At 34.5% G+C, this 25,134-nt stretch overlaps 1 protein-coding gene across 1 annotated transcript in view; it reads left to right on the forward strand.

Annotated features, from left to right (window-relative positions):
- The window catches only part of CDIN1 (CDAN1 interacting nuclease 1), a 126,210-nt gene that overhangs the window by 50,734 nt on the left and 50,342 nt on the right, over window positions 1–25,134 (forward strand). Inside the window, exons 6-10 of the mRNA XM_059819441.1 lie at window positions 1,523–1,602; window positions 1,947–1,996; window positions 4,822–4,889; window positions 9,998–10,063; window positions 13,405–13,510. Of these exons, the coding sequence (XP_059675424.1) occupies window positions 1,523–1,602; window positions 1,947–1,996; window positions 4,822–4,889; window positions 9,998–10,063; window positions 13,405–13,510 (370 nt within the window). The remainder of the gene's footprint in view (window positions 1–1,522; window positions 1,603–1,946; window positions 1,997–4,821; window positions 4,890–9,997; window positions 10,064–13,404; window positions 13,511–25,134) is intronic.

Raw genomic sequence — 25,134 nt, forward strand, 5'->3', positions numbered from 1 at the left:
AATATGGCATGATGCGTCTGGAAGTGATTTGGATTTGTATATCATTCTCTTTAAAAACATTTGCACAAACTTTTGCTTCTGCCTCTGATGATGCCATTATTTGTAGTTCTTGCAAAGCTTTTAAACTCATTTTGGGTTTTATATTCCTTTGCATTAGGGTATAGTTTTCTAAACAAAATATTTTCTTGAAAATACTACTTTCAGCTGAATGTGATGCTTTTAGGAGACAACATTTGGGGAGAAGATTAAAATGACCATCTCCTTTACTTCCAGCAGAGCATTTACACACATTCATTAATAGTAGCAGCATTGCTGCTTACATGGCAGATCCCTTCATGTCACAGGTTCCAGGAATCCTTTGAATCCTTCTCACAGTATCATCTGAGGCTTTCAATTCAATCACTAAAGAGAGTAAGAAAGCTTTGGCTCTGAGTTGAGGAAAAACAGATGAAAAACAGGAAAAGAGTAGTTTTTCACTTTGTTTACAGGACTGAAGCACACACAAGTTAAAGGCGTTTGCCTGAAGTCACACAGGAAATCTTTGGTAAAGCAGGGAACCTTGCTAGGCTCAAGCCTGGTCTACACTTAAGGATCCAATGGTATAAATATACCACCAGCTGAAGTCTATCAGCAGTTGTTCCCAGGAAGGGGGTAGCTTGTTCTTGTGCAGCAGTGTTGTTTTTTCTCCAAGAAATTGTGGAACAAAATGTTTGATGTTTTTAGAAGGCATTTTTCTAGAATAAAGTTTTTCCACTACTATTAGTGATTAACTGGTATATGCAACTACACAGATTAAGTATCTGGAGAGAAAACAATGCCAGTCCTTGTGAGGACTGTATTTGAAAATAAACTAAAGGCATCTTCTGATTTAAGGGGGGCTTTTTTCATTGTAGTATCAATATCAGTGAATAAAAGACTGATAAATAGTCCTAAATTCACTTCTGATTTCTGTTGTGTCTTAGATTTATACATTTAAACATAGCACAGAAAGCCTTTTGCTGGCTTTTAAATACCGTGAAATAAATGTGTCAACACTAAGTAAGTAAATAAATAAATTTGAAAACTACTAAACTGGAATCATCAAGTCTATAAAGTGGTGAAGATTGTTGAGACCAAACATTGTTTTTAAAGGCTGTTGTGAATTTTTATGTATCTTCTTTCTTAAGTTCTCATAGGATACGAAGGTTATTTTGAGTTACATTTTCTTTATACTAAGCAGTTTCCCTAGGCACTAAGCATGATGCTTCTGAAGCACTAACTGTCCAGTGAAACTGAATAAGTAAACAGGGGCTTGCTTTCACCTTGTGCTAGTAAAATCCTTTGGTGTTTCAAGACTTTTAGAGCTAATCGTATCAGAATGGGTAAGTAGCTACAAATTTATAGGTTTGTAGTTGCTGGTTGGATGATTTTCAAAATCATCAACATAATCAATGTTTTCCGTATAAAAGTATGTCTCTCTTCCTGCCAAATGGATAACTGAACTAACAGGTTTTTTGTATGTTTTTATTCTTTATTTCTCTAGCCTCCAAAACTCTTATAAATAGTATGCTACGGGACCCTTCTCAGATTCCAGATGGAGTTCTAGCAAATCAAGTGTATCAGGTATTAATCACAGTTGTCTTTTTTTTTTTTCCTGTGGCAATGCTGTTATCTGCCTAGCAGAGTAAAAGATTTTAAACCTCATTTAATTACTGTCATCGTAAACTATCAGTGAGGTCAGGGTGCACCATAAATGGCAATGCAATATTTGTGAGGGGAGCATTTCACTTTTTAATAGCTTGCTTTTATAGTGAATAAAAGCATGCAGTTTTTGTTTTCTGTGATTAAATCTGAACAGCATCTGATAGCCTTTTTGAAGAAAAGTAATTACTGTTTTTAAGATACTGTTTAACTATAATGGTTTTGTAGTTGCCCATCACTATACTACTTCTCTTATTTGTCTGCAGTGTACTGTGAATGACTGTTGTTATGGACCACTGGTGGACTGCATCAAACAGTATCCTTTCCCATAAAATTTTAGGTGCGCAATTGACGAGCTTAGACTGTGTGGAAGAGATGTGTCTAGCTTTAACCTGACATAAAGTTCTGCTTCACAAAACACGTTTCATACTCCTCTGTTTTACATTCAATCACCTAAAGGGTCACTGCAGAGCTTTCTTTTACACTGTTTAGCAAAAATCAGATGGACCACGGGAAGTTGTCAGTGTGGTGGCTACACATTCATATGCCTGATTGAACCTTTTTGGTTTTGATTAGTTGAAATGCATGTCTGGTTTTCTATTAAGACTAGCTGACCATGCTTTCAGCAGTGGAGTTGGACTAGATGATCTCTGGAGATACCTTCCAATCTCAACTATTCTGTGATTGAATTAATAAGTTGCATAGATAGTGTTCAAAATTATGGCACTGCTTCGTTATGAATATGTTTTAATTGGAATGTTTTCAAATGCAATTCAGGTGTAATTGACCGATTACTATTTTTAAACTCATATCTGACATTCCAGTGCAGTTCTTTTGCTTTCTCTTCTTAAAGGAAATGAGGCTAGCTGTAGAAAAAACCCTACGTAGCTTGAATTTTAGGGATTTGGTTTTTTGTAGTGTTGAAATAGTTATTTAAAGATCCTCAGTATCCAGTGAAAATACTGGGGAAACTCCACACAGTACTGAGTATTCCAGACTAAGATTATAATTTGTTAGGAATGATCACTGTGACCCCAAATCTGTCCTGAATGAGTAGCTCTTCTGTTTCAGTCTGCTGTCAAAGGAACAATTTCAAAATTGTGGCCTGCTCTCACTGAGCAGGCTGGCAAGGCAATTCTCTCCCAAGCCCTAGAGAATCCTTGCATAAATATCTGCGTGCAGTTGGGGTAAGATCTTGATTTCACTGTACAGTTGCAGGATAGGAAAGCTACAGTTCCGTTATGAGAAACAACACTTCCTGTATTGTGATACATGTGGTGGTCACCCCTTAAAAATATGTTCTTTCCACTAGAAATACTTGCCTGGTGTCTACTACAGACTCAGCCCTGCTCCCATTAACTTTAACAGCAGGACAGAGTTCTAATTGTATTTGTATTTTGTGGTTTTAATCATAATTTTAAGTATTCATTGAGACCATCTTCAACATTAAACACAGCTCTCTGAAAGTGGATTAATCTAATAAGTTACACTTTTTAAAAGGTTGTTGATCACTAATTTTCATATCCAGAATTTTAAGATTAATATTTTGTTGATGAACAATCTGGCCATAGTCTTTTGAAAGTGTCATGTTTAAAAGTAATACTAACACATATGTAGAATTTTGAACAGTTTTTAAGAATAACTTGCCTGCAGTCTAAAAAGGTCTTTTCTATCCTCTTCAGATTCTGGTTCAAGTGAAGTTATTGAATATGCAGCAACATCAATGAGAAAAATGACAAGTTTTTCAATTCCACTTTGGTACAGAAAAGTTTAATACTAAGCTGCGCGAGTGCATTATCTGCAAGTATGTTGCTGAATTAGATGTTAATTTTGAGGTGCATAAAATAGCTAAAGATCAATTTAAAGTTAAGGTTCTAAAAGCATAATGTCTTCTGAAGGATTGCATATTGATTTTAAATATAACTATCTAATTGTATATGCATGGACTAAAGTATGAAGTCAACCTCTTTGTAAATGCCAAGAGGCTATTTTTCAGTAATAGTTCAGATGCTTACGGGAAACTAGGCTGCTAGATTGCATGAGTAGAAAATGGCTTGTGAGGTTATTTACAAGTTTTGCCCCATGGTCATTGCCATACATCAATAACAGGTATTATTATAGACTAAGTCTAAGTGTTTCTGCTTATGGTGCATTATAAATTCTGTTTGAAGTATTTTTCTTACATTTTTGCTGTTCTTCATTTGCCCCTTTTGTTCTGTAACTGCTAGTAGAGTTTAACGTAATAGATAGTTTCAATTGATAAAAACTGTATATACATATATATGAAATGATTCCATACAATTAGGTTTTTTACTGTTCAGCATAAAGTGTTGATATAAGTTAAGTAATTAACTCTAATGGTAAGGTAATCTGTAGTTTAAGTTTTCAGAAGTTATTCTAAACAGAATTAGGAACTTAACTGTTTTTAATGTAAGATCCTTTATCATGATGTTCCATAAGATTCTTCTTAAAAGCTTCCAGAATAGAACTTTGACCTCCAGGAGGTTACACTAAAAATATTTGATGGGGTGACTTTTTTACATATTGCTAAGAATAGCACATTGGATCAACAGGCCATCAGTGAAGTGAAAAGGACTTCACTATAAAATATTATTTCTTCCTTCCCTGACATTAGTTCATGCTTCTGAAAAATCAATTAAAAGGATGTTTTGTTACAGTAAGATGTTTCAGATGGGCGTAGTGCCTGTCAATTTCAGAATATAAAGAAAAAAACTGTTTATTTCATTCTTTGCTGAATTAGAGAATTGATACACTAGTCAGTAAAGAGGAACTTAAAAAGTATTTAATGACATGTTTTAAGCTCATACTTTCTTTTAAATTTGGGGGGATATAAAGCAAAAATGGAAATACTACCCTTATTTATACTGAATAAATACAATCTAATGGGTCTTAATTTTGTAAAATGTATGCTGATGCTACAGTAGTCTGATTTTCACAAAGTGCTTAATGCCTCTGAAAATCCCTGTAAGGAATTTCAAAACTTAGAGTTCAAATCAGTGATCACTTCTGAAATGCAGATGAAGGCCGATAAATTTCATCATTAATTACTTTACCTATGGTGTTCTTCTGAAGTTGGTTCTTTTCCAAATAATCTTCCATTTCTTAACTTAAAGCTATCAGCGCTATTGGGCATGAGCATGAAGTCTTGCTGCGAGAAATGCTTTTGGAAAAAAATCTTTCTTTCATAGGTAAGAAATGTAGTAGAGGCTAGCCAGTGAATCCTTAACTTCAAAGATTTCAGTGACTGTTTACTTAAGAAAAAAATAAGCCTCAACGCTCTTCGTATTAGGTAGTAAAGGAAGAGTAAAAAATGATTGATGCTGTACATGTTATCTTTTATTGATTTAGAACTGAGCAGGAACTTAGTTACCTAATACCCTATATATACAGCACATGCACAGGCTTGCAATTAATATTTTATAGAATAAGTAGCTGAAAAAAATGCTTTAATATCTGCTGCAGTATTACTTTTGGTGTCATGAGATATTAGCCATAATCTAGGCCTTATGAGACTGAGGAAGAAGCATAAGAAATATTAGCTTCAAAATGCTTTATGTATTAAAGAACTGCTAGAGGATTCACCCATTTAGCTTTCTGTGCGGTTTCTGCTGAATTTTTGTCCCCTGCCTCCCAAGCAATGCAAGCACTCTTTTCACAATCCCTATATTTAAAGTTATTTTAAGGATTAATTAGTTAGGAAGTTATTTTCATTTTTTTCTTTTAGCCTGCACTACATTTTTGTATATGAGTGCCATTAAAACAATGATTAGTGTTTAAAGCAACATTTCTCTCATTGTGACAATAAATTTAACAATGACTTCTGAAATCTTGGATTCCTTATGTGATGAGACAATAACAAAGTGAAATGCTGTCTTCTGTTGATGGTTGAGTGTTACACTAAATTTGTGTGATCAGGGAATTTTGCTGGTTTAACCAGAAACTATGATCTCTCTCAAAGCTAGATTCAGGTTAAGATTTTGGAAACCTTAAACAAATATAAGAAACTAGAAAGAATATTAAGGTTTTTTAAAGATTTGTCTGTATGATTAAGGAACAGCATTAGTGTCCTCTTTTATTTTAGAGAAAAATGAAAAAAGGACAGGAATAACTATTGCATACAAACTTGCAAATGACACTATGAAAATATGAGGAGGTAGATTTTCCTACTTGGCTCTAAGAGCAGAGATAGAGGTAATAGGCATACACTGTAATTGCAGAGCTGATGTTGAGTTAAAATACTAAACAGTTCTAGGAACAATAAGTGTAAAACAAGCTGCCAGGGAAGGTTATGGAATCACCTTCAATGAAAAATTCAAGGCTAGACGTGACACTCATCCATCAAAGCTGGTAATGAAATCAATCCTGTCACGATACAAGGGAATGGACTAGATGACTCACTAATGGATCCTCAACCCAACGATTATCATTTTATTTGGCTTGTGCAAGCTTGTGTAGTACACAAATCAGATTTAAACTTTAATGTTTCATGACCTTGGATAAGCATCAATTTTGTCTTTAGAAATAAGCTCTAAAAAATTTGTGCTGTCAAATCAAAATATCTAGAATGGGTTAACTCATTAGTATATAAAGATATAAATGAGAGAGCTTAATTTATAGTTTACATTTCATGTATACTGAAGTATTGTTTAGTCACGATTTAAGATATGTTAATTGCTTGTATTTATTATTTCTGTGCATTGCATGTGTCTCTAAGGTTCTAGGTGTGACTTTTTTTAAAAAAAAAAAAGCAGCTTTTCCTAAGTGTATGCAAGATGAACGCTACTGAACCCCTCACAATAAAATCTTTCCTTTCTGAAAAATTAGTTCCAAAACTGCTTGAAGAAAACCTCAGGAAAACAGAAGAGATGACAGTATCTCCTATAGGTCAACAAATTCAGGCTTTGTTAGGCTGTAAGTAAGACTGCATTCCAGTTTTGAAGATGGCTTGTGACATAGATTGCTGTGCTTGCAATTCCATTATTTTTTAACACATTAAAGAAACAGAATTCTTGCAGTTTCCATGTTAGTGTACTATGCCAGTGTACTATTCTTCAAGAATAGTAAGTTTTTTGTGTCAGCTCTGTTCACCTGAGCAGCAGAGAGTATATTACAGGAGAAGAAAGTACAGTCAAAGGACACAGTGAATATGAATTGCCCCCGTCTAGTCTTGGAGCATGAAACAGGTTTTCAGGTCTGGGATGTAATTTGTCTGTCTCTAGAGCAGTTAGCTTTCAAAGCCTACAGATCAGAAGTAACACCTTCAGATTCACCCAGCAATCGATTGGAAACCTATACAAACTAATGGGGTTTGCATTTTATTTGTCCACTGTTCATGAGAAGCACATCATATACCACGTCCCCTCTTCAGCAAAAACACAGCTCTCAAGTCTTTATAACTTTGCCTGAGATTAAAGTGATCAATGGAAGCATTCTCTCAAAACAGGCTAACAGCTTCACTTGCCATACTGAAATGCCAGGAATTTCTAGGTTCTATATAGGTTCTTTATTTTTTTATATCTTTGCCATGAATATATTAGGAAAGCTTTTAGCTATAATGGGAAGGTACTGACCTTTGTCTGGAATCTTACCCTCCTTTGGTTGCCACCACGATGTCCCTCAGTAGTAGCCTGGATATAAATCATGAAATCTGATCAGTGTTTTCTGCTGTAATCTTAAATTTGCAGTTGCTGCTCATTCACGCACCAACAGAAGAATGTTTGGTTTTTTTGTTTATCCAGAGGCTAGTATAAGAACAATGATGTGTTAAATGGTTATGACTGAGTGTGAAGTTATGGTAAAGATGAAGCTCCAGTTTTGTTGGAAATTAAATTAATGGGGAATCTGTAGAATAACTACTTATTAGGGCTGTTTCAATGTAATTTTCAAAACTGAGGATGCTTAAATGTAACTGTCAAAGCTGCTGTGGGCTGGCTTTCAAGCAGTTGTTAAATTATCTTCATCCATGCAAGAGCTAAAAGATCTTTTAAGGTGCAGAATGTTGTCTCTGTAGCTTCTGGACCAATGTGAAATATAACCTGGGCTGAAAAGCTAGAACTTCTTTTCTTTTGGTGGGGTTTTGGTTTTTAAAAAAGTTTATGGTGATTGTTGGAATTTTCTGTAATTATTTTTCTTTTTGTTTTCCCCAAAGTTAAAAAGCTAAAAAATACTTGAAGAAAGAGTAATATATAATTGTGCTCCTGCACATGGTAGACAACTCACATCAATAATAAATGTGGTTTTTAACATATTTTTTAATGTTTATCATAATACAAAATGTTAGGAGAAACCAATTGAAAACATTTAGAAACAGGTTTAAAACAAAAAACATGTTCTTTTCTCAAAGCATGCCTTAGTATCAAATGATTAAAAAAGTAATTGGACATTCTTGAAAACAGAATCTGCTGAAGAATATTAAAAGTAATGCTGATGCAAACTCCAGTTCAGAGACCTGCCAAGTTGACCCATCAGGAAATGTTTTTACATCTGTCCTGATGTTCAGTGGGTTTTTTTAAGGTACATTTCCTTGAATTTGTGATACTAGCATTTGTTAGATGTGATAGGAAAGACTAAACTTTCTCTTGCCATTTATGCATTCTTAAATAATGAGGAATTCAGCTGGGACATCCTGTTGTCTTTTCTAGGCTGTTTTAAACAATTAAGTGCAGGTTACAGTTAAACAGAGTTGGATAAAACTGGATTATTCTTTATTTTTATCAAGATTAAGAAATTTCATAGAACATTAATTCATTTTTATATTATGGCATAAAACTCTCTATTCATAGGTTCTGTTAAATTAGAACCTGGTTAATCTAAAAATCTGTTATCCATATACCTGACAACCTTGGAAAAACTAGCCAACAACCAAGTCTGTCTCCAAATCCTAGAAAATATTAATAGCTGATTGGGTGCTATAATGAAGTGTTGCATTGAAAGACTTGTATTTAAAATGTAGTGTGCTTACACTGAAGAAATACTCTCAAGTTTCAAAAGAAATACTACAGCTATCAAAAAGAATAAACAGCTATTGCAGTTTACACTGAAGTGAATGTTCAACTTTCTAAAATTACTCTTGTCCCACTTTCAGTATTAGTTCACTATATAAAAAAATACTTCATATTCTTCAATGAGAAAGAGTAGGGAAGTTTGCTTCAGGCACTTTTAAAAAATTTTGGTTTCTACAAGTGTATGTTTTTCTTGTCATTAAAATGTTACTTGGACTCAAACTGCTGACCTTTCAGGATATGCACAAAGTATTCTAAAACTGAGTTCTGAACATTGGCCATGAAACTACTGTCCTAACCTGATAAATGGATTGGAAATAAGCTACCCAACAGTGAGAATGGACCATTAATTTTAATCAAAGGTGATGTAGAAAGGCGAATGGGATGCATGACAATGTCAACAGCCCAGTAGGTGTTAAGGGGCTACACAGCCTTACTTGTTACTAGGTAGTGCCATTAGTTGAGCTTGGGTGAAGACAGAAAGCCATGCCTGGAATTGAATGACCAGGTCACTCCAAATTCTAATGGAGAAATGGTGTTTCAGAAATACCAATATAATGGTATCGGAAATCAAGGGCAATAATTTAGAAAATATTAAGGGCTTGCTTTGGGCTTTTTTTTTTTTTTAAAGGAAGCATCTTTTGTCTTTTATGGTTTTATCTTGCTTACTCCTTATTATTGTTTTTTTAAATACTCAGCTGTAGTATTTGTAAGCAATAGAGTTGTATAGTTATTGTTAATGGAATTTCTAAATCCTTGTATGTTCTGAAATTGGATAAATTCTATAGAATGCTAGATGCAAGAGAAACTAGAATTGTGGCTTCTCTCTCCTTTAATAAATTTCTGGAAGAGAAGGATTTTCTTGTTCTTTTTTTAACAACTTTATGCTAACATTAAAATAAAACCAAGAAGGCAGCTACAGTATATCTACATATGTGCTGTTGGTAGGATTAATCTTAACAGCTTCCTAATGTGGGGAGAGTGTTCTTTCAATCAGCGAATATACCTCTTTATTTTGAATATTTGGGGGTTATAAAATACTGTATGACAGCTTGAATTAATGATGTTTATAATGAAGACATAAAAATGCAGGGATGACAAAGAAGCATTTTTATATCCATGCTTCAGGTTTTCTACAAAGGTTCATTTAATCTGACACAGCGTTGCATGCATAAGAAAGATATGTGTGACTGCATTAGTAATTCTTGGACTCTTATTTAAAATAAAATTAACTATATTGCTGTCTACTTAATAGAATAGTTTTATAAACAATAGTTCTTATTCTCTATGTATAGCTGAAGATCAGCTTCGTGCAAAGGGTTATGACAAAACACCAGACTTTATTTTAGAAGTGCCAGTAGGTAAGTCTTCTAAAAGAATTTTTATTATTTTGTGTAGAAGTGTTCATGCTAAAATATTACGGCTACTTAAGTGAAGTATATTATAGGATACTACAAATTGGTCCCTTTTTTTCAGTAGCTACCCAATAATTTTAAGAACTTCTAGTTTTGGTCAGAGAGGTTTGATCATTAGTATTACCCGGTGTTTCCTCGTTTCCTCTTTGGTCTCTACATGTTCTTGTCTCATTACCACAAAAAGAAAAAAAGAAAAACAAGCAACAATAAGAACACCCAAATCCATATTCCCTCTAAGTTGCTCTGCCCACTGTCTTTGTGAACTGAACTCTGAAATACCTATAATCGTCTTAAACTTCTAGACCCAATCAGTTCAAAGCAGTCTTAAGAGTATTACCATTACACTGATAAGTCATTGCATAAAGGTTTGTCCTTGTGCAGTTATTCTTTTGCCATCATTTTGCATTTAAATACAATTCTGCAGTTCTCTGTTGTTTTTTAAAAGCCTACATAGCAGGAAGCAAGAAGGAATAAAAGTAGGTATAAAGGTCATGTCAAATTCCATCTACATTTTCTGGTCTTGAGGCCGTGTTTTTTGTTCTTCATATTGACAACAGTTGGAATTCTTACTGAGATAACTAGTTTGTACACTGGTATAAAGAATTGAGTGTGTACTATAAAATGTCTCACTACTTAGAAGTGCCTGAGATGCCATCTTTCAGCACAATAATCTGTTATCCAATAGATGAAAAACCATGTATATAAGAGTCTTCTGAAAAGTTTTTGAAGACTTCCCTTAGCTCAATGAGGTTTGTATTCCTAATCATGTTTCCAAAAAAGAAAAATGGTAGTGATGTTATTAAGACGTTATATGTACAAAATAAAAAATACCTTTGTAACTGAACCAGTCCATATTTGAAACAGTGAGATCTGTCATCCTAATGAGCTGCAATTCACTCTTGTCAAGCCACACTTTGAGAGTTTTCAATTAATTTCTGCTCCTTCACTTCCATACCTCTTATTTGTGGAGGGTCTCAGGAAGCTACCAAGGACTGGAGGGGATGAGGGAATGGTGGTTTTTTTATCAAGTCTAAAGTTAGCAGGGAAGATTGTGGAATTACAGAATCACAGAATGGCTGATGCTGGAAGGGACCTCTGGTGGTCATCTGCTCAAGCAGTGTCACCTGGAGCTGGTTGCGCAGGACTATGTCCAGATGGCTTTTGATTATCTCCAAGGATGGAGACTCCACAACTTCTCTGGGTAACCTGTGCTAATGCTCAGTCACCCTCAGAGTAAAAAAGTGTTTTCTGATGTTCAGAGGGACCCTCCTGTGTTTCAGTTTGTGCCCATTGCCTCTGGTCCTGTCACTGGGCACCACTGAAAAGAGTCTGGCTCCCTCTTCTTAACACCTGCGCTTCAGATAGGTACATATGTCGGTAAGATTCCCCAATAGTGTGGGTTATAATATACACAATATGTACTTGGTATTAAGATACTTACTTTTACGTTAGAAACAGGTAAGATTATATCCCAGCTATTCAGGAGCGTGATTAAATGGAAACTAGAAAAGCAACTAGATGGAGCTAATTTTTTTAATGCTTGAGAAGGGAAACTGAGAAACACCCAAAAGAATTCCTGGGTTTGTAGTAATACCCAACTAGAAAGAAGGTTAAAAATAGCCATTAATTTATTTGCATGGATTTGTATCTAAAAATCTGAATAGTGATAGTGCATTACTTTCCTCGCATTATTTCAGTCACTTGAGATTGGCAGAAAATAATTTTATAACTGCTGTCAGATCTGAACTAATGTAAGGTAGTCCTTGCATTCTCTTCTTCATGACTCAGTACCTAGCTAGGAAAGGCAAATGTTTCTTAGAAACTGCTTCTTAACTGACTACACAGTTTATGCCTCACCTATTTTATCTCCTGGCTTCTAAAGAAGTTGGGGGTAGGGGAAAGATGTAGTAGAATAGGCCTACACAATATAGGCCTGTCAATACTTAAAGGGGGCCTATAAAAAAGATGGGAACAAACTTTTTAGCAGGGCCTGTTGCAATAGGACAAGGGGTAATGGTTTTAAACTAAAAGAGGGTAGATTTAGACTAGATATAAGGAAGAAATTGTTTACGATGAGGGTGGTGAAACACTGGAACAGGTTGCCCAGAGAGGTGGTAGATGCCCCATCCCTGGAAACATTCAAGGTCAGGTTGGACGGGGCTCTGAGCAACCATATCTAGTTGAAGATGTTCCTGTTCACTGCAGGGGGCTTGGACTAGATGACCTTTAAAGGTCCCTCCCAACCCTAACTATTCTATGATAAGTTAACTTGGTTACTGATAGCAGGGTAGTGATGGCATATAGAGCTTATTGTGGTGACTTCATGAGTTCTTTACCCAGATTTCCCAAGTAATTTTACAGTCTGTGGTCAATCATGTGCTGCCATAGCCGCTTCTAATCTTTCTGTATTGTGTTTCTGGGTCCTTTGAGTAGTACATCATGTCACGTCAAACTTGGCCTAAGACATCATGGCTGTGGGTATCACAGGGAACTCAAAATAAAGGAAAAAATTTTAAAGGCCTCAGTAATGATACTCTACATTACCTTTTTGGAGAAAGAATGATCTTTTAGAGTGATTCTTATGATTTCTCCTGCAAAAGTAGGTTGTCAACTTCAGAGAGGACTTTCCTTTTACCAAAAAAAGATAATTTTATTAATACTAGAAATTCACTCCTCAAGAAATGAGGAAAGACATGAACCAAAGCAAATCCCACAGCATTGAAAGAAACAGAAATTCAAAATCACATTTTTTCACATAAGCCTTCTTATTCCTGACTTCCTTCCAGTGAAACATTACTGATTTCGCAAACGTAAGGAAGCAGATATTTATCTATGATACAATTCCTTGCCATTCTCACACCTTCCACTCTGGATTGGTGAGAAGATTCTGGTTTTAGCAGCTTAGCTAACTGTTCTTGTTATTCATGAGAATTTTTCAGTTCCCTACCTGACAATTCCTTTCCAGCAAAATAAGGGTGAAAGTAGGATGCAATTGCACTTTAGTCTAGTCACTTTTTCTTTACATTCTGTTTGTGTTAGAATAAATGCAGATATCTAGAACAGGGTGTAATTAAACTGAATTTGATACAAGTATCCATTAAAATATTTTCTGGTGCTTTTTTAAAAATATGTCCTATGTGCATATTTGAAAGTTACAAATATGTAACGCTGTTGCAAGCATGAATTATGTGGTAGATTGGGGCATAAATAGGATATTCCCAAACAAGTTCTTGCAGGCTGTTGAGTTTGATTTTCAGAGTTCACTTTATTTTCTGCTGTCACCCTAGCTGTTGAAGGACACATAATTCACTGGATTGAAAGCAAAGCCTCATTTGGTGATGAAAGTAGCCACCAAGCCTACTTGCAGGACCAGTTTTGGAGCTACTGGAACAGGTATATTTCTGTTATTTTTCCTTATAGATTAATAGGACTGCATTTAAGTTACTGGAAAAAACACTAGTGACTTTTGTAATGACATTTTGAATGTCATTAATTAGTATGTCAAATTGGAATGCTGAAATATTTGTGAAAAATCCACGTCATAATTATTAACTTGCAACAGATATATATGGTGATTTTACAATGATACTAGATGACAGAATAAGGTACTTTGGTACAGAAGTTATATGTCAATTTTTTTAGTACCTGACTTTGAAGGAAGATTTTGCTGTAATGTTTTGCAATATCTGCAAGGTGCCAAATTTGTTATAAAATCTTCACAAACCAAGTGGGCTTTGTGTGTAAAGAACTTTATTGCTCATTGTCATTGTATCTAGGACAATACTGTTTCACTGTGGTTTTTTTAATAAAGTTTTTTTTTATGTTATCTACATTTTAAGCAGTAATAATAATCATCTTGAAGCTAAAAAATGTAGTAAGTATTTGCAGGAACATAAGGAGGGAAATAAGTCATAAATTTTTGAGCATGGTGGTGGTATTGGTACAAAGGTCTTTTCTTTTAAAGATGGTTAAAATATTTCTGCTTTATTCTTATAAAGGTCATTATTGTATATATTTATATACGTTTCCATAGTACTAGAAGCCTCCTTAATGGAGGATTTTTCTTCCAAAAAAATCCTAAACAAGCTGCTTCACCTTCAATTCCATTTTTCTGTGTGGTGGAGCCCTAAGCAAGGTAGCGAGTAAGTGAGGTAAATGGAAGTTTTAATGAAGGATTTTTAAAAGCATAAATTTAGAAGTCTGCTCAGTGTTCACAAGAGAGCATCAATGAAATCTGAGGGACAGTGGAGAAGATGGCACAAATATGTGTGAAAATGCAACAAATAGACAGCGTGTGCCAACACCAGAGGCTAGTCTGGTGACTGTTAGTATTTCAGCTGAATATGAGAAATGCCAAGGTGAAAATAGATAGCATTAGCCTGGGAAATACCTTAAAAACAGATTCTGTAGGAGGCAGCAGAGAGAGGGAAATGAGATCTTGAGAATAACATCATCAGAGTTCGGAATTATGCTCTGCAGCAACTTTCCTGATTGATATGAGAAGGACCTGCTCTTACTTGACAATCCCAGAAAGCAGTGACTTGGAAAACTTGAATCAAGGTAATGGGAACCTCAGGAAGACTGTCAGTTGTTGGATGAAGATACTATACTACAGGATTGTAGAAAAGAATTTGTGAAACATGTAACAAGAATACAAGACGTAGAAATTTGAGTGTATACAATCATCTAGGCAAATTGTGAGAACGGCAGGAAAGACACTGATGCAAACAGTGCTGAACTTGCATGTCAGTGTAAATAAGAGGAGATGGAGCAGCTGAGGCTGGAAGGAGGCCATTAGATGTACTGGCTGGAATACTTTCTGAGGAGAAAGGATGCGTTTGAAGGATTCTGTGATGGTATCAGAGAAAAGCAGCTCCAAGAAGTGAGTTTTAAATAGATAACATGAGCATGAAGATACTCACTAAGTTGAGATGGAGTGAAAGTTGAGTAGACAAGTGGGATGAAGGCACCAATCCATTTGTTGTTTGCAATAAAGTTGCCATTGCGAAGTCGAAGTTGTAGTTTCTGTCTTTTTTTGTGCTGAACAAAATGACTATCCACGTTTTGGGTTGAGGTATAGAATGTGTAAAACATTTGAGAATAGTGTGTACCATTTGAATCTGACATTTCCGGAAGAAACTTCTCTTATGCTTTTATCAGGAAACCAAGGCATAGCTAACTTCATTTTAATTTTGTCATGTACTAATTAATATTGCCACTTCAAAAATAGAATAACGTCTCTCACTGAGCTGTTAGTCAAGTACCTTTAATGCTGCAAAAGCTAGACCGAATTGACATGTGGATCAATAAGACTGTTTTGGAAGTAGTTTTGAGATTTTGCCAAAACTTCTGTTATAGCTGTACATACTGAAAACAACTACAAAAATTGTTGATTCTTAAATATAGTGACTTTACGTTCATATAAAGGAAACTAGAAATCTTAGTGAGATTTGTTACTCCCTAAATCCAGAATTTAGTGATAGGCTAACTATGGAAATTAAGCAGATTTCTGTGGTGGTTTTTTAAAGAACAAATCCTGCTAGTTTTAATTTTGGTACTGCTTGGCCAAACTAACAACATCACCGCATCTTCTGAAATGAATTCTGAGTTACTGCAGCTTCTTCTAATATGCCAGTTGGGTTAATGAACACTTGTTGACGGATTAGGTTGAATGTAGGTTAGACAGTTAACTTTCATTGCTCTGTGAAACTATTTATATGAAAAGACAGAGGTTAGCTGCACAAACTGTGAATCAATTTTGTATGATTTAATCAGCCTATTCAAGGATCTCTCAAGTGAGAACCAGCTTCCCAGTCAGTTCACCACACCTGTGTGTCTTCTTTCCTCTTGAAGGAGGAATCATTTGGAGAAGAAGCATCAGCTCACAATAGAGATATCATGACACTTAGCTGATAGTTTAGGGTTTTGTAAACCTGATCTGTTGGTTGAACTTAAAGTGACAATGAAATTGGAGAGAAAACCTGTAACATCACCTGTTAGATATGGATAGAAATACATGCCTAGATACTTTGAAAGGAATGAAGGTGAGAAGTTTTAGACCTTTTCCATTCAGCTTTTTTATTGTTTCTCTGAAAAGTAGGAGGGAGACTGGAAAAGTTTCTAGGCTTTTTTCCAACATCTGTGACAGATGTAAGTTTAATTCTGCACACAATCTGACTGAAAGCTTTGAACATAGCTGTGGTTTGTTTGCTGTTATATGTATATTTCATTAAATCCTGTACTCAGTGCTAACTAAATCTGTGAATGTCTTAAATTGGTCTGTACTGACAGGAAAGAAATGGCACTTTCTCATTTAACAGAACAGCTCCCTAGATGCAGTCAACCATGTCTGTTCACCTCAGTGCAAAAGAACACCTTTTTATTGCTCTGAGTTCTGCAGGGACAGCTTAGCAAGGTTTTTTATGGCTCATACATCAATGGTATTGTTAAGCAATTTTCAGTTGCAGTGCTGCAGTGCAACCTCATCTTCAAATTAAGCTTCACATTAAAAATGTACAAAGTGTACCTTGTCAGTGGGTTTGCACAGTTGTAATTTAAGATGCTGGTTAGATATTAAGAATTTTCAATAATAAAGAAACAGGAAAAGGCAAGTTTGGTCTTGCAGAGTGATGTTTTAGAAAAAAAGCTATTTTATATACTGAACAAACTTAGTATAAAATTATTCATGTACTTACAGAATCCCTTCCCTCAATATGTTTGTTCCTTCAGAGCGGTGGCATCCACTAAGCAGGCTATAGCTTTCACTGCCGCTGGGTAAACAAGACAACTGCATGTGCAAAATATAATTGCTTTGTCCAGGTGTAGTAGATTCCACACTTCCCATTGTTCACTGGCCTACATGGGTGTATTTCTTGTAACCATGAGGATAAAAACTGTTGAATAAGTCTGTGTGACCAAAGGTAATTTGGAGAGCATGAACAGGAAGTAACACAGATTGCGCTTTGAAACAGGGTCTGAGAATATGTTGTAAATTATTTTAGGGTTTAAATGAATGCTGCTGTTTCTTTTTTTCCCATTACTGTCTAATTTTATAATTTTTTCTAGCTTAAATTAAAAATGGAGTTCTGGCTGTAAAAGTCTGTTAGTTAGAGCTAATAGGCATGACTGTTGATTTCTAAGAGGCATATAGAGATCAGCAACACACGGTTCAAATAGTAATTAGTGGGTGCACTGTCAGTGACTTGCTGTAAGAAGATACAAACTCACATACAGCAATTTACATTTTCTGTCTTCTGCAAGCCTGACTAAGGCATATATACATTCTGGAATGTAATTTCCAGAGAGTCCCAGGAGAAAGCTTGACGCCGTTATTAGCTAAAGAAACTTTACTATATGTGAGGAAGACCACAGGAAAATGTCATATTTGACACTGATACTAAACTAAAGGTAATTTCACATAGTGAAAGAGAAGCATTTCATCTTCTCTTTGAACAAGAATGGTAAGTCATCCCTGTACTAAATTCCTTCCCCCATTTGCTTGTATTCTAAATGTTGTTAGTCCTGTGCTTCTGCTTTTTTGAAAGAATAAATAAAAGCAAGTTTCCCATAAGAAATTTTAAAATAGTAACCACACTTTTTGGAAGCCTAAAGTCATGATTAAATGTGTTGTTAATACATTGTGTCTGATCTTGAGACTTTAGTTCATAACTAACAGTCATAGTAAAATTATTAGAGTCCTGTAGATTAAAAAAAGCATTTATTTCAGATAAATGCAAACAGAAGCAATGCAAAGGACTGTATTTCAGTCACAAACACAGCCGATGCATTCTTAGGGTTTTTTGAGAAGAGTGTTCCATTCAAATTCATTTGCAATTGACTATAAGGATGAATCATATGTGAGCAAAGACTCAATCTGAACATCAGAACAATATACATTTTTTTCTGTTCAGCTGTTTAAAATGGTTTGATATTTACTGTGAAGACTGTTTAAGTAATAATTGTTGTCTGATTGTAGGTGGTAGAGGAAGAGGGAGTTATGCTGTGGGTTTATGGATGTCTGTTCTATAACAAGATCAATATTCTCCAATTGCAAATGGTTTAAAAAGTTGTACTGGTGAGTTGAAAGCCAGTGGTATAACAACTTGACTTGGAGGAAACCTTGGGAGTTGCATTTGTCAAGTGGCTAGGAAAACTGTTCATGCATACCCAGTATCCAAAGCTTCATTGGCAGCCCAAACATAAAGAACTGAAAGGTCATTCTTCTTCCTGCAGTATGATGGTTTGTTGACATATTTTGACACACTGGTACAATGCTGAAAGGTTTTGACCTTACTGCAACACTGAGGGACTTAGGGTTTGTTTAGCTATCTAATGCTTGTAGATTTTCACACATGCTGGGTTTTGCTCTGCTCCTTTTTCTGTCCCTCCTGGCTCCACTTGAATTAGTAAATTAAACTTAAACAAAAATGGATGTAGATAGAAGAGAGAGTTTATGATGATTTTTGCTGCTTAGCACTATATATAGGTAAGTTTCTTCAAAAATAATTCACTTTTTTAAAATTTGCCATGACAACTGGCTAACCTTAGTAGCACTGAGTAAGATACTTTTGTTTATAGACAAAAAGAGAATCAAAAGCAGTGCAGAGTGCCGTTTGCTGCTAGTTTACCGATTCAGTAGTTTAATTTGTGAAGATGATAAAATTCTGTGTTCTCCTGCGTGTCCTCACACGCATACGTATACACACACATATAGGCGTACGTCTGCACTTCACAGATGTTCTAGATACATTTAGCTTATTTCCAACAGCATTTGACACAAATTATTGTTATCTTTATTTAATGACACATGAACAGTATAAAAATCAACATGTAGTTCATGAAAAATAAAAATGGTTTTTTACTCAAAAGTAATGTTTTTAGATTTTACCAGTCATCCACTCATTAACAGTGTGATTGAATAACTTTGCATGAAGACATTTTCCACTGAGACCACGCCTTATGCCTAGCATTGCTATTATGTTAATTGTTTGGCTGAGCATTGTAAGTTGTTTTATTTTGTATCAAAACTAATTTTTGTCAAAGCATAGAAAGAACAGACCATATTGTATTCATATTAGTATTTACATTTGAATGATTGATATTAATTAAGTATATATTTTCATGCTCTCCTTAGATATTGTATTTAATTGTATTTAATTGTATTTAATATGGACATGAAATTGGGATTTTCATTATAATTTAATTCTATTACTTAAGCCTCTTTTACTGGTAGATTGTTACACTATCGACTTGAAAAGTAGTAAATGAAGCACTACATAGCTTTAAATTTTTTTTTCCTTATATTTTTCTGTACTGTCTTAAATAGTATCATGTCACAGGAGGCTCATGCAGTGCAGACAGAGCATTTTCAGCTTCCGTCCACGTTACTGCAAGGCTTCAGCTCCAATTTTCCTGGTATTTCTCATTCAGATTAGACAAGCATCTAAGTTTATGTACGATAAGAGCTGACAGCATAGATCCTGCTATGATTGCCAAAGGCCTGGTTGCAGACACTCCACTATGTCAAAGAATGTCAACCCCCCACAGACCTTACCTTTCAGAATTCCTTGTAATTTTTAATTGACATTTACATCTGACATTTTCAATGTATTTCTTAGTGTTGAGTCTTTATCTACCTAGTAATATTTAAAACCAAACCAAAGCGAAAAGAATCCCTTCCTGTAAACTATGATATCATGTATTTTTTACTTAACAAGGTCACGTTGCTGGGCTGAAACTCAAGAATGACCAACTCCCGCTTCCTTCGGGTAATTCTATATTTGCTAGTCTAATCTATTTCAAATGACAATTGAGGAGGGTAGTAGGAGCATAAGGCGAAATTTAACTCTTGGTATTAAGGAACAAAGCATAAGTATATTATTATTACTATGCATCATGCACGGAAAGGGTAAAGGAAATTTTAAGAATACTAGTAGAGATTTTCCTGTGAGTCAGGTACTTGAATGTTGAAAGTGGTACCTTCATACCTATATTCATGCGACATATACATGTAAACAGCATAATACTGAGAATGAAGTGATGCTGGCAAGTATGTAATTTAGCTGCATGTTGCAGTGTGTTGTGCTTCCTTGCCTTCAGAAATCGCAAGTTTTCATTTGGTTTAAAATACTGGAAGCCTAATAAATTAGTATGAGCATAATTATCCATCTATTAGAAGTTCGAATGAAGGACCACAGCTGATCATAAATGTCACAAAGCAAAGAAGTAGAAGCAGCATTTTGTCACAAATAATGCTGCTTTTCTTCTAATTAGTTAATTTACATTTTACAAATTAAGGGCAAGATTCAGACAGAAGATAATCTAGTAGCATATCATAGCTTTACTGACCTGTATTTGTATATGCCAAATTTAAGTTAATTAGAAATGTAGATGTTGTTTGTTTTATCTGTCAAAAAGCTCATCTTAAAAAAAAAATCTAGATTCACTTTTTCCCTCAACATTTATCATCTAAATAATAGCCTTGCCAAGATGGCAGCCTCATAATAAACTCTTTTCAGTGGAGTGATGGGTAATGAAGCTTGCTTGTGAAGGCAGCGAAAAATGTTGTCTAGCCAAATGTGTGAATATGATGGCTAGAGAATCAGTGGACTTTCTCAGTCATCAATCTTTTTAGTAGCCTCTTATACATCTGAATATTTTGATAGATGATCTAATAATTGAGTTATCTATCTTTCTAACTATCAGAGTTGCATAAAAATTATTCTCACATGCTATTGAATATTACATATATTGGGCATGAGGTAAATTTTTCAAAAAAGGTCCAAGAGGTGGGGGAATTCAGTTGTGTCTTAAGCAGCCTTTAATATATTAAATGATAAACTACTATATATAGAATATAAAACTATTTTTACTAATACAGGAAAAAAGTAAATAGTGTCAATAACTGATTACAGATAGGACTGACAGTAAGTAAAGCACATAAAAACATGAAACTGCTGAGGTTAGTGCACAATCTAAGAGAAATTTGAGGTATAAAATGAGCAGATTCATTAGTCCCTGGCTGGTTAATGGACAGCAGTCACATTTACACACAGTTGCACAAATTCCCTGTGTCTAGGAAATCTTGGCTTAGGCAAAAAGAAATACAGTGTCACTGTGGAGTTCCAAGTTACCGTTCACCCTCTGTGAAAGCAGTTTCTCTTGATTGAAGATGAGACTGAAAAGTATATATTGAAACTGCCCACATTTTGTTTATTCTGGGCGATTGTACAGTACGGATTTGTGTTGCCAGACCACAAGAATCTGCTTTCCTAGGACGCTAATCTTGCATTAAGGGAGGCACTCAGGGTATTTGGATAAGTTGCATTAAGCACATCATCAGATGTGTCTTACTAGGGCTTCTGAGTAGCAGAGCAAAATGATTGTTGGTGTATTTTTTTAAACGCTACACTTCAAACAGACATTATATAATTCTTGACTTTGAATGCATTTCTGCTCAGGGTGAGGTAAAAACTATTTTAACAATAATAAATTTTTAAAATGCAGTTATTCTGGATTACAGTATATTTCCATTTTTTAGTACTTTATTTGTAGGTTTCATAACTACAGCAAGGTATAAACAAGTACGTTTAGTTCACTTAGCAAAGTGGCTTTTCTTTCTCTGTTCAGAACTAGAGTGACCAAGGTACTTTCTTGAGGATATCAAAAAGTTGTTCACTCATTGCAGAATTTTAACAGAAAACGTATCAGAAGGATCTGCCTTATTGTTACTGCCTGCTTAAAGGAGAAGGAGAAAGATGGATTTCAAGGAGTTGGATGTTATAATTTGACAAGTACTTTGTGAAAGTATCGTTGGGCCTCATTGGACCTTGCCACTGCATACAGATCTACAAATTTAACAAAGTTTTGGCTGTCTCACTGACAGCGGTTGTGACTCTCATGCTTAGTAAGCAAAGTTCTTGATGTTTAAGAGTTCTTGTTAAACATGCATAATTAGTTTGATACATTTTGGGTACACATGAAGCAAGACTCTGAAACAGGAAAACTTGAGTATCAAAAATGTAAAAGCTTACAACAAAAATTTGGATCTGAAGTTCCACAATTGTCTTGCAATATTGCATCCCACATAAACAGTCTACGTTTTTGTTTTCAGTAATCTTTACATTGATTTTATGCAATTTTAAATTATATAAGTGTAATTTCACATAAGCATAATTCAAACCTACAACTAAGGCAGTAGGCAACAAATTACAAAAAAAAAAGTTTAAATTATTCTCTCTCATTATTTGGGGAGTTTTAATATAAGAAAGATAGAATTGCTTCTGAATATATAAATTCATAAGCAATTAACTGGAATTGGTCAAAGCCAATGTTTGATTTTCTTTACTATATGTGGCTTCTTCTGATCTTAAGTAAATTGGCAGTTATTCTAGTTAGTATTTGTAGCATGTCTACCTGAGAACATACCAAACTCCTATGCATACACAGTGTGTTATACAAACTTATGTATATATTGTGTGTATAATTCTAGAATGTTTATATCTTAATTTAGGAAGGAGATCTTCGTTTCCCTCTCCTGATCAAAATAGCAAGCATCTGTGTTCCTTCTGGTTTGTCATTTGATTAGTATGCTCTCATCCATCACTAGTCTTTGATATGAACATCAAGAAATCATGTCCTTTTGTTTTAAATGGTAAATATGCCTTTGTCATGAATACTTACAGGCATTCCAAGATTTACATCTGAATTGTTAAAGTGTAACTGTACAGCTTCTGTGACGTGTGACATTATTAGTGAAATAAAGAACTTCTTAATTTTTCATGGATAGGCCTTAAGTATTGACATTACAAGGCTGGTTTAGCTGTTATGCTGAAAAAAATTGTCCTTCATCCACTGTTTTTCTAAGATGTGTTGTTTATCAACAAGAGACAATCAACTGCATGAGAGCCTCTACAGACATTCCTATTTGCATGGTCCAAGCCTGTCTCTTCAGGTTTCATTATTTAGGTCTGATGTCTAGTTAGCTCTTATCAAAACCAATACCATCTGAAGTACCAGGCTTACGGTGGTCACACAATGAACATGAAAATTTCTTCAGTCTGACTAATATTATTAAACACAGTATCTCTTTAAACTTGAGCTTTGTTTCAGTGTCTAGATCAATTACATCTTGTAAATGTATTTCCATGAATGTTTCACTGCTTCTTTCAATAGATGAAATACATCTGAATTAAATTACATTCTGCACATTTTTAAATCAAAAAAATAGTGAAAATGCAGATGTTTAGACTAAAGCTTTACTACCATTCTTACTATGTCTTGATGCTACTAAGGCAGAAAGAACTACTGTATTGCTGGCTTCTCATTGTTGGAATAGTACAGTAAGTTAAAAGGTTTTTGAAGACAGACACCTAGATGGGTTTTTATCAACTATTTTATCAGCTGTTTGTAGCAAAAATTGAGTGTGTCATGCAAATATGTAATTTAATTTTAGTTCCTACAGAAAGCAAGTGTTCCTTGAAATCTTTGGGTTCACTTATGTGTGATAAAACATTATTTCCTGTATTTCCTTTCTGCTGTTGCATTTATTGTGTTCTGAGTTTATCATGGTTAAATTAATTTTGTGTTCCAAGTGCTGTAATGCTGAAATTGAATCTTTGAAATTTACAATTTTAAGATACTGCAATTTATAATCTTTGAAATTTACAAAATATTTCGGAGAGGAATTTAGCAAGGGATTTCACAAAATGATTTAAGGGCCCATGATCAGCTTATAATTGCAATATTTTATAATATCATATATATAATACATTGCAATATTTAGGGGGTTTTCAGCTTTTTATTGTTCTTCACCTCAGAGACTTTGACGACAATATTTTTCTTGTAATCAAGTTGATTTGATCCCAAGTTTGTTTAAATTATAAAGCCATGTAAAATTGATCACATTATTTATATCTCTTTATTTGGAATGTACTATTTCCTTGATTTTAAAATAATTAAAAGTATACATATTTCAGGCTCTCTGTAGAAGAGTAATTTTGAAAGTATATTCTCATTTATTTGTTTCAAAAGGAGAAATATCTTGCATCCTTTGCAACACAGCCCAATACATTAAGTGAGATTTTCTGGCATACGAAGGATGCATGTGAGTTTTTGAGACACTGAAGCTGTAACCCAACTTGAAGAAGACAATGATGGCACTGAGCTTCTGTCCAGAGTTAATCAGCTGCAGAATTTGTAAACTGCGTATGTGTCAAAGTTGAAAATGTTAGCACTCTGATAGAAGCTTGAAAAGGTTAGACCTGATAAAAGCCATCAGCAGTTAAAGAAAGTGATTTATGGGAATGTAATGACACAAAATGCCTCATTTATCACTCATATATAGATAGGTTAAGGTTTCTGTGTCATACTTTAAAAACTTGACCACTTAGAATTGTCAAAATAGGTACTTAATTGCCCATCATACATTTCAGTTCAAATTTCCTTTGCTTGAATTTTGGTGATTCTACTGTTTTGCTTCTCATATGGTTCTTTTTAAAGTCATTCATATTTCATATTTATTTCATATTTGTTTCAAATGGTATGCTCAGTGCTCTGTTAGAGCTTTTATTAGGTAAAGCTGTTGATTTGAGTGCTATCCAAATCTTCTGTTGATTTACAGTTTCATTCAGCCTAACTGTAAGGAAAATAACTGAAGGTTTCATTTTCTTTTGTTTTATACACTAATTCTCATCAAGAGTTTACAACTTTCTAATTCAATCCTTACATTTCCTCTCCAAACTGAAATACAAGATTTAAAAGTGAGATCCATCAATTGGTTTCCAGTTCCAGTAACTTAAGTTACTGTTTATCTCCATGCAAATTAAATTTAATCCAAAACTACCAGTACTGTTAAACGATCCTAAAATAAAATTAAAATGTTAGGAAAAATGCACAGTAGTATGTTATCCTTTTACTGGTTTGATTTGAGGATAAGTAAGCAAGTAAGTCCCATAGATTTGAGACTGACTTTTTTTTAGCTGTCCAGTTTCATCATAATGCTGAAAAAAAAGTAAATG

The sequence above is a fragment of the Gavia stellata genome, chromosome 7, assembly GCF_030936135.1.
Source record: "Gavia stellata isolate bGavSte3 chromosome 7, bGavSte3.hap2, whole genome shotgun sequence".
Lineage (NCBI taxonomy): Eukaryota > Metazoa > Chordata > Aves > Gaviiformes > Gaviidae > Gavia > Gavia stellata.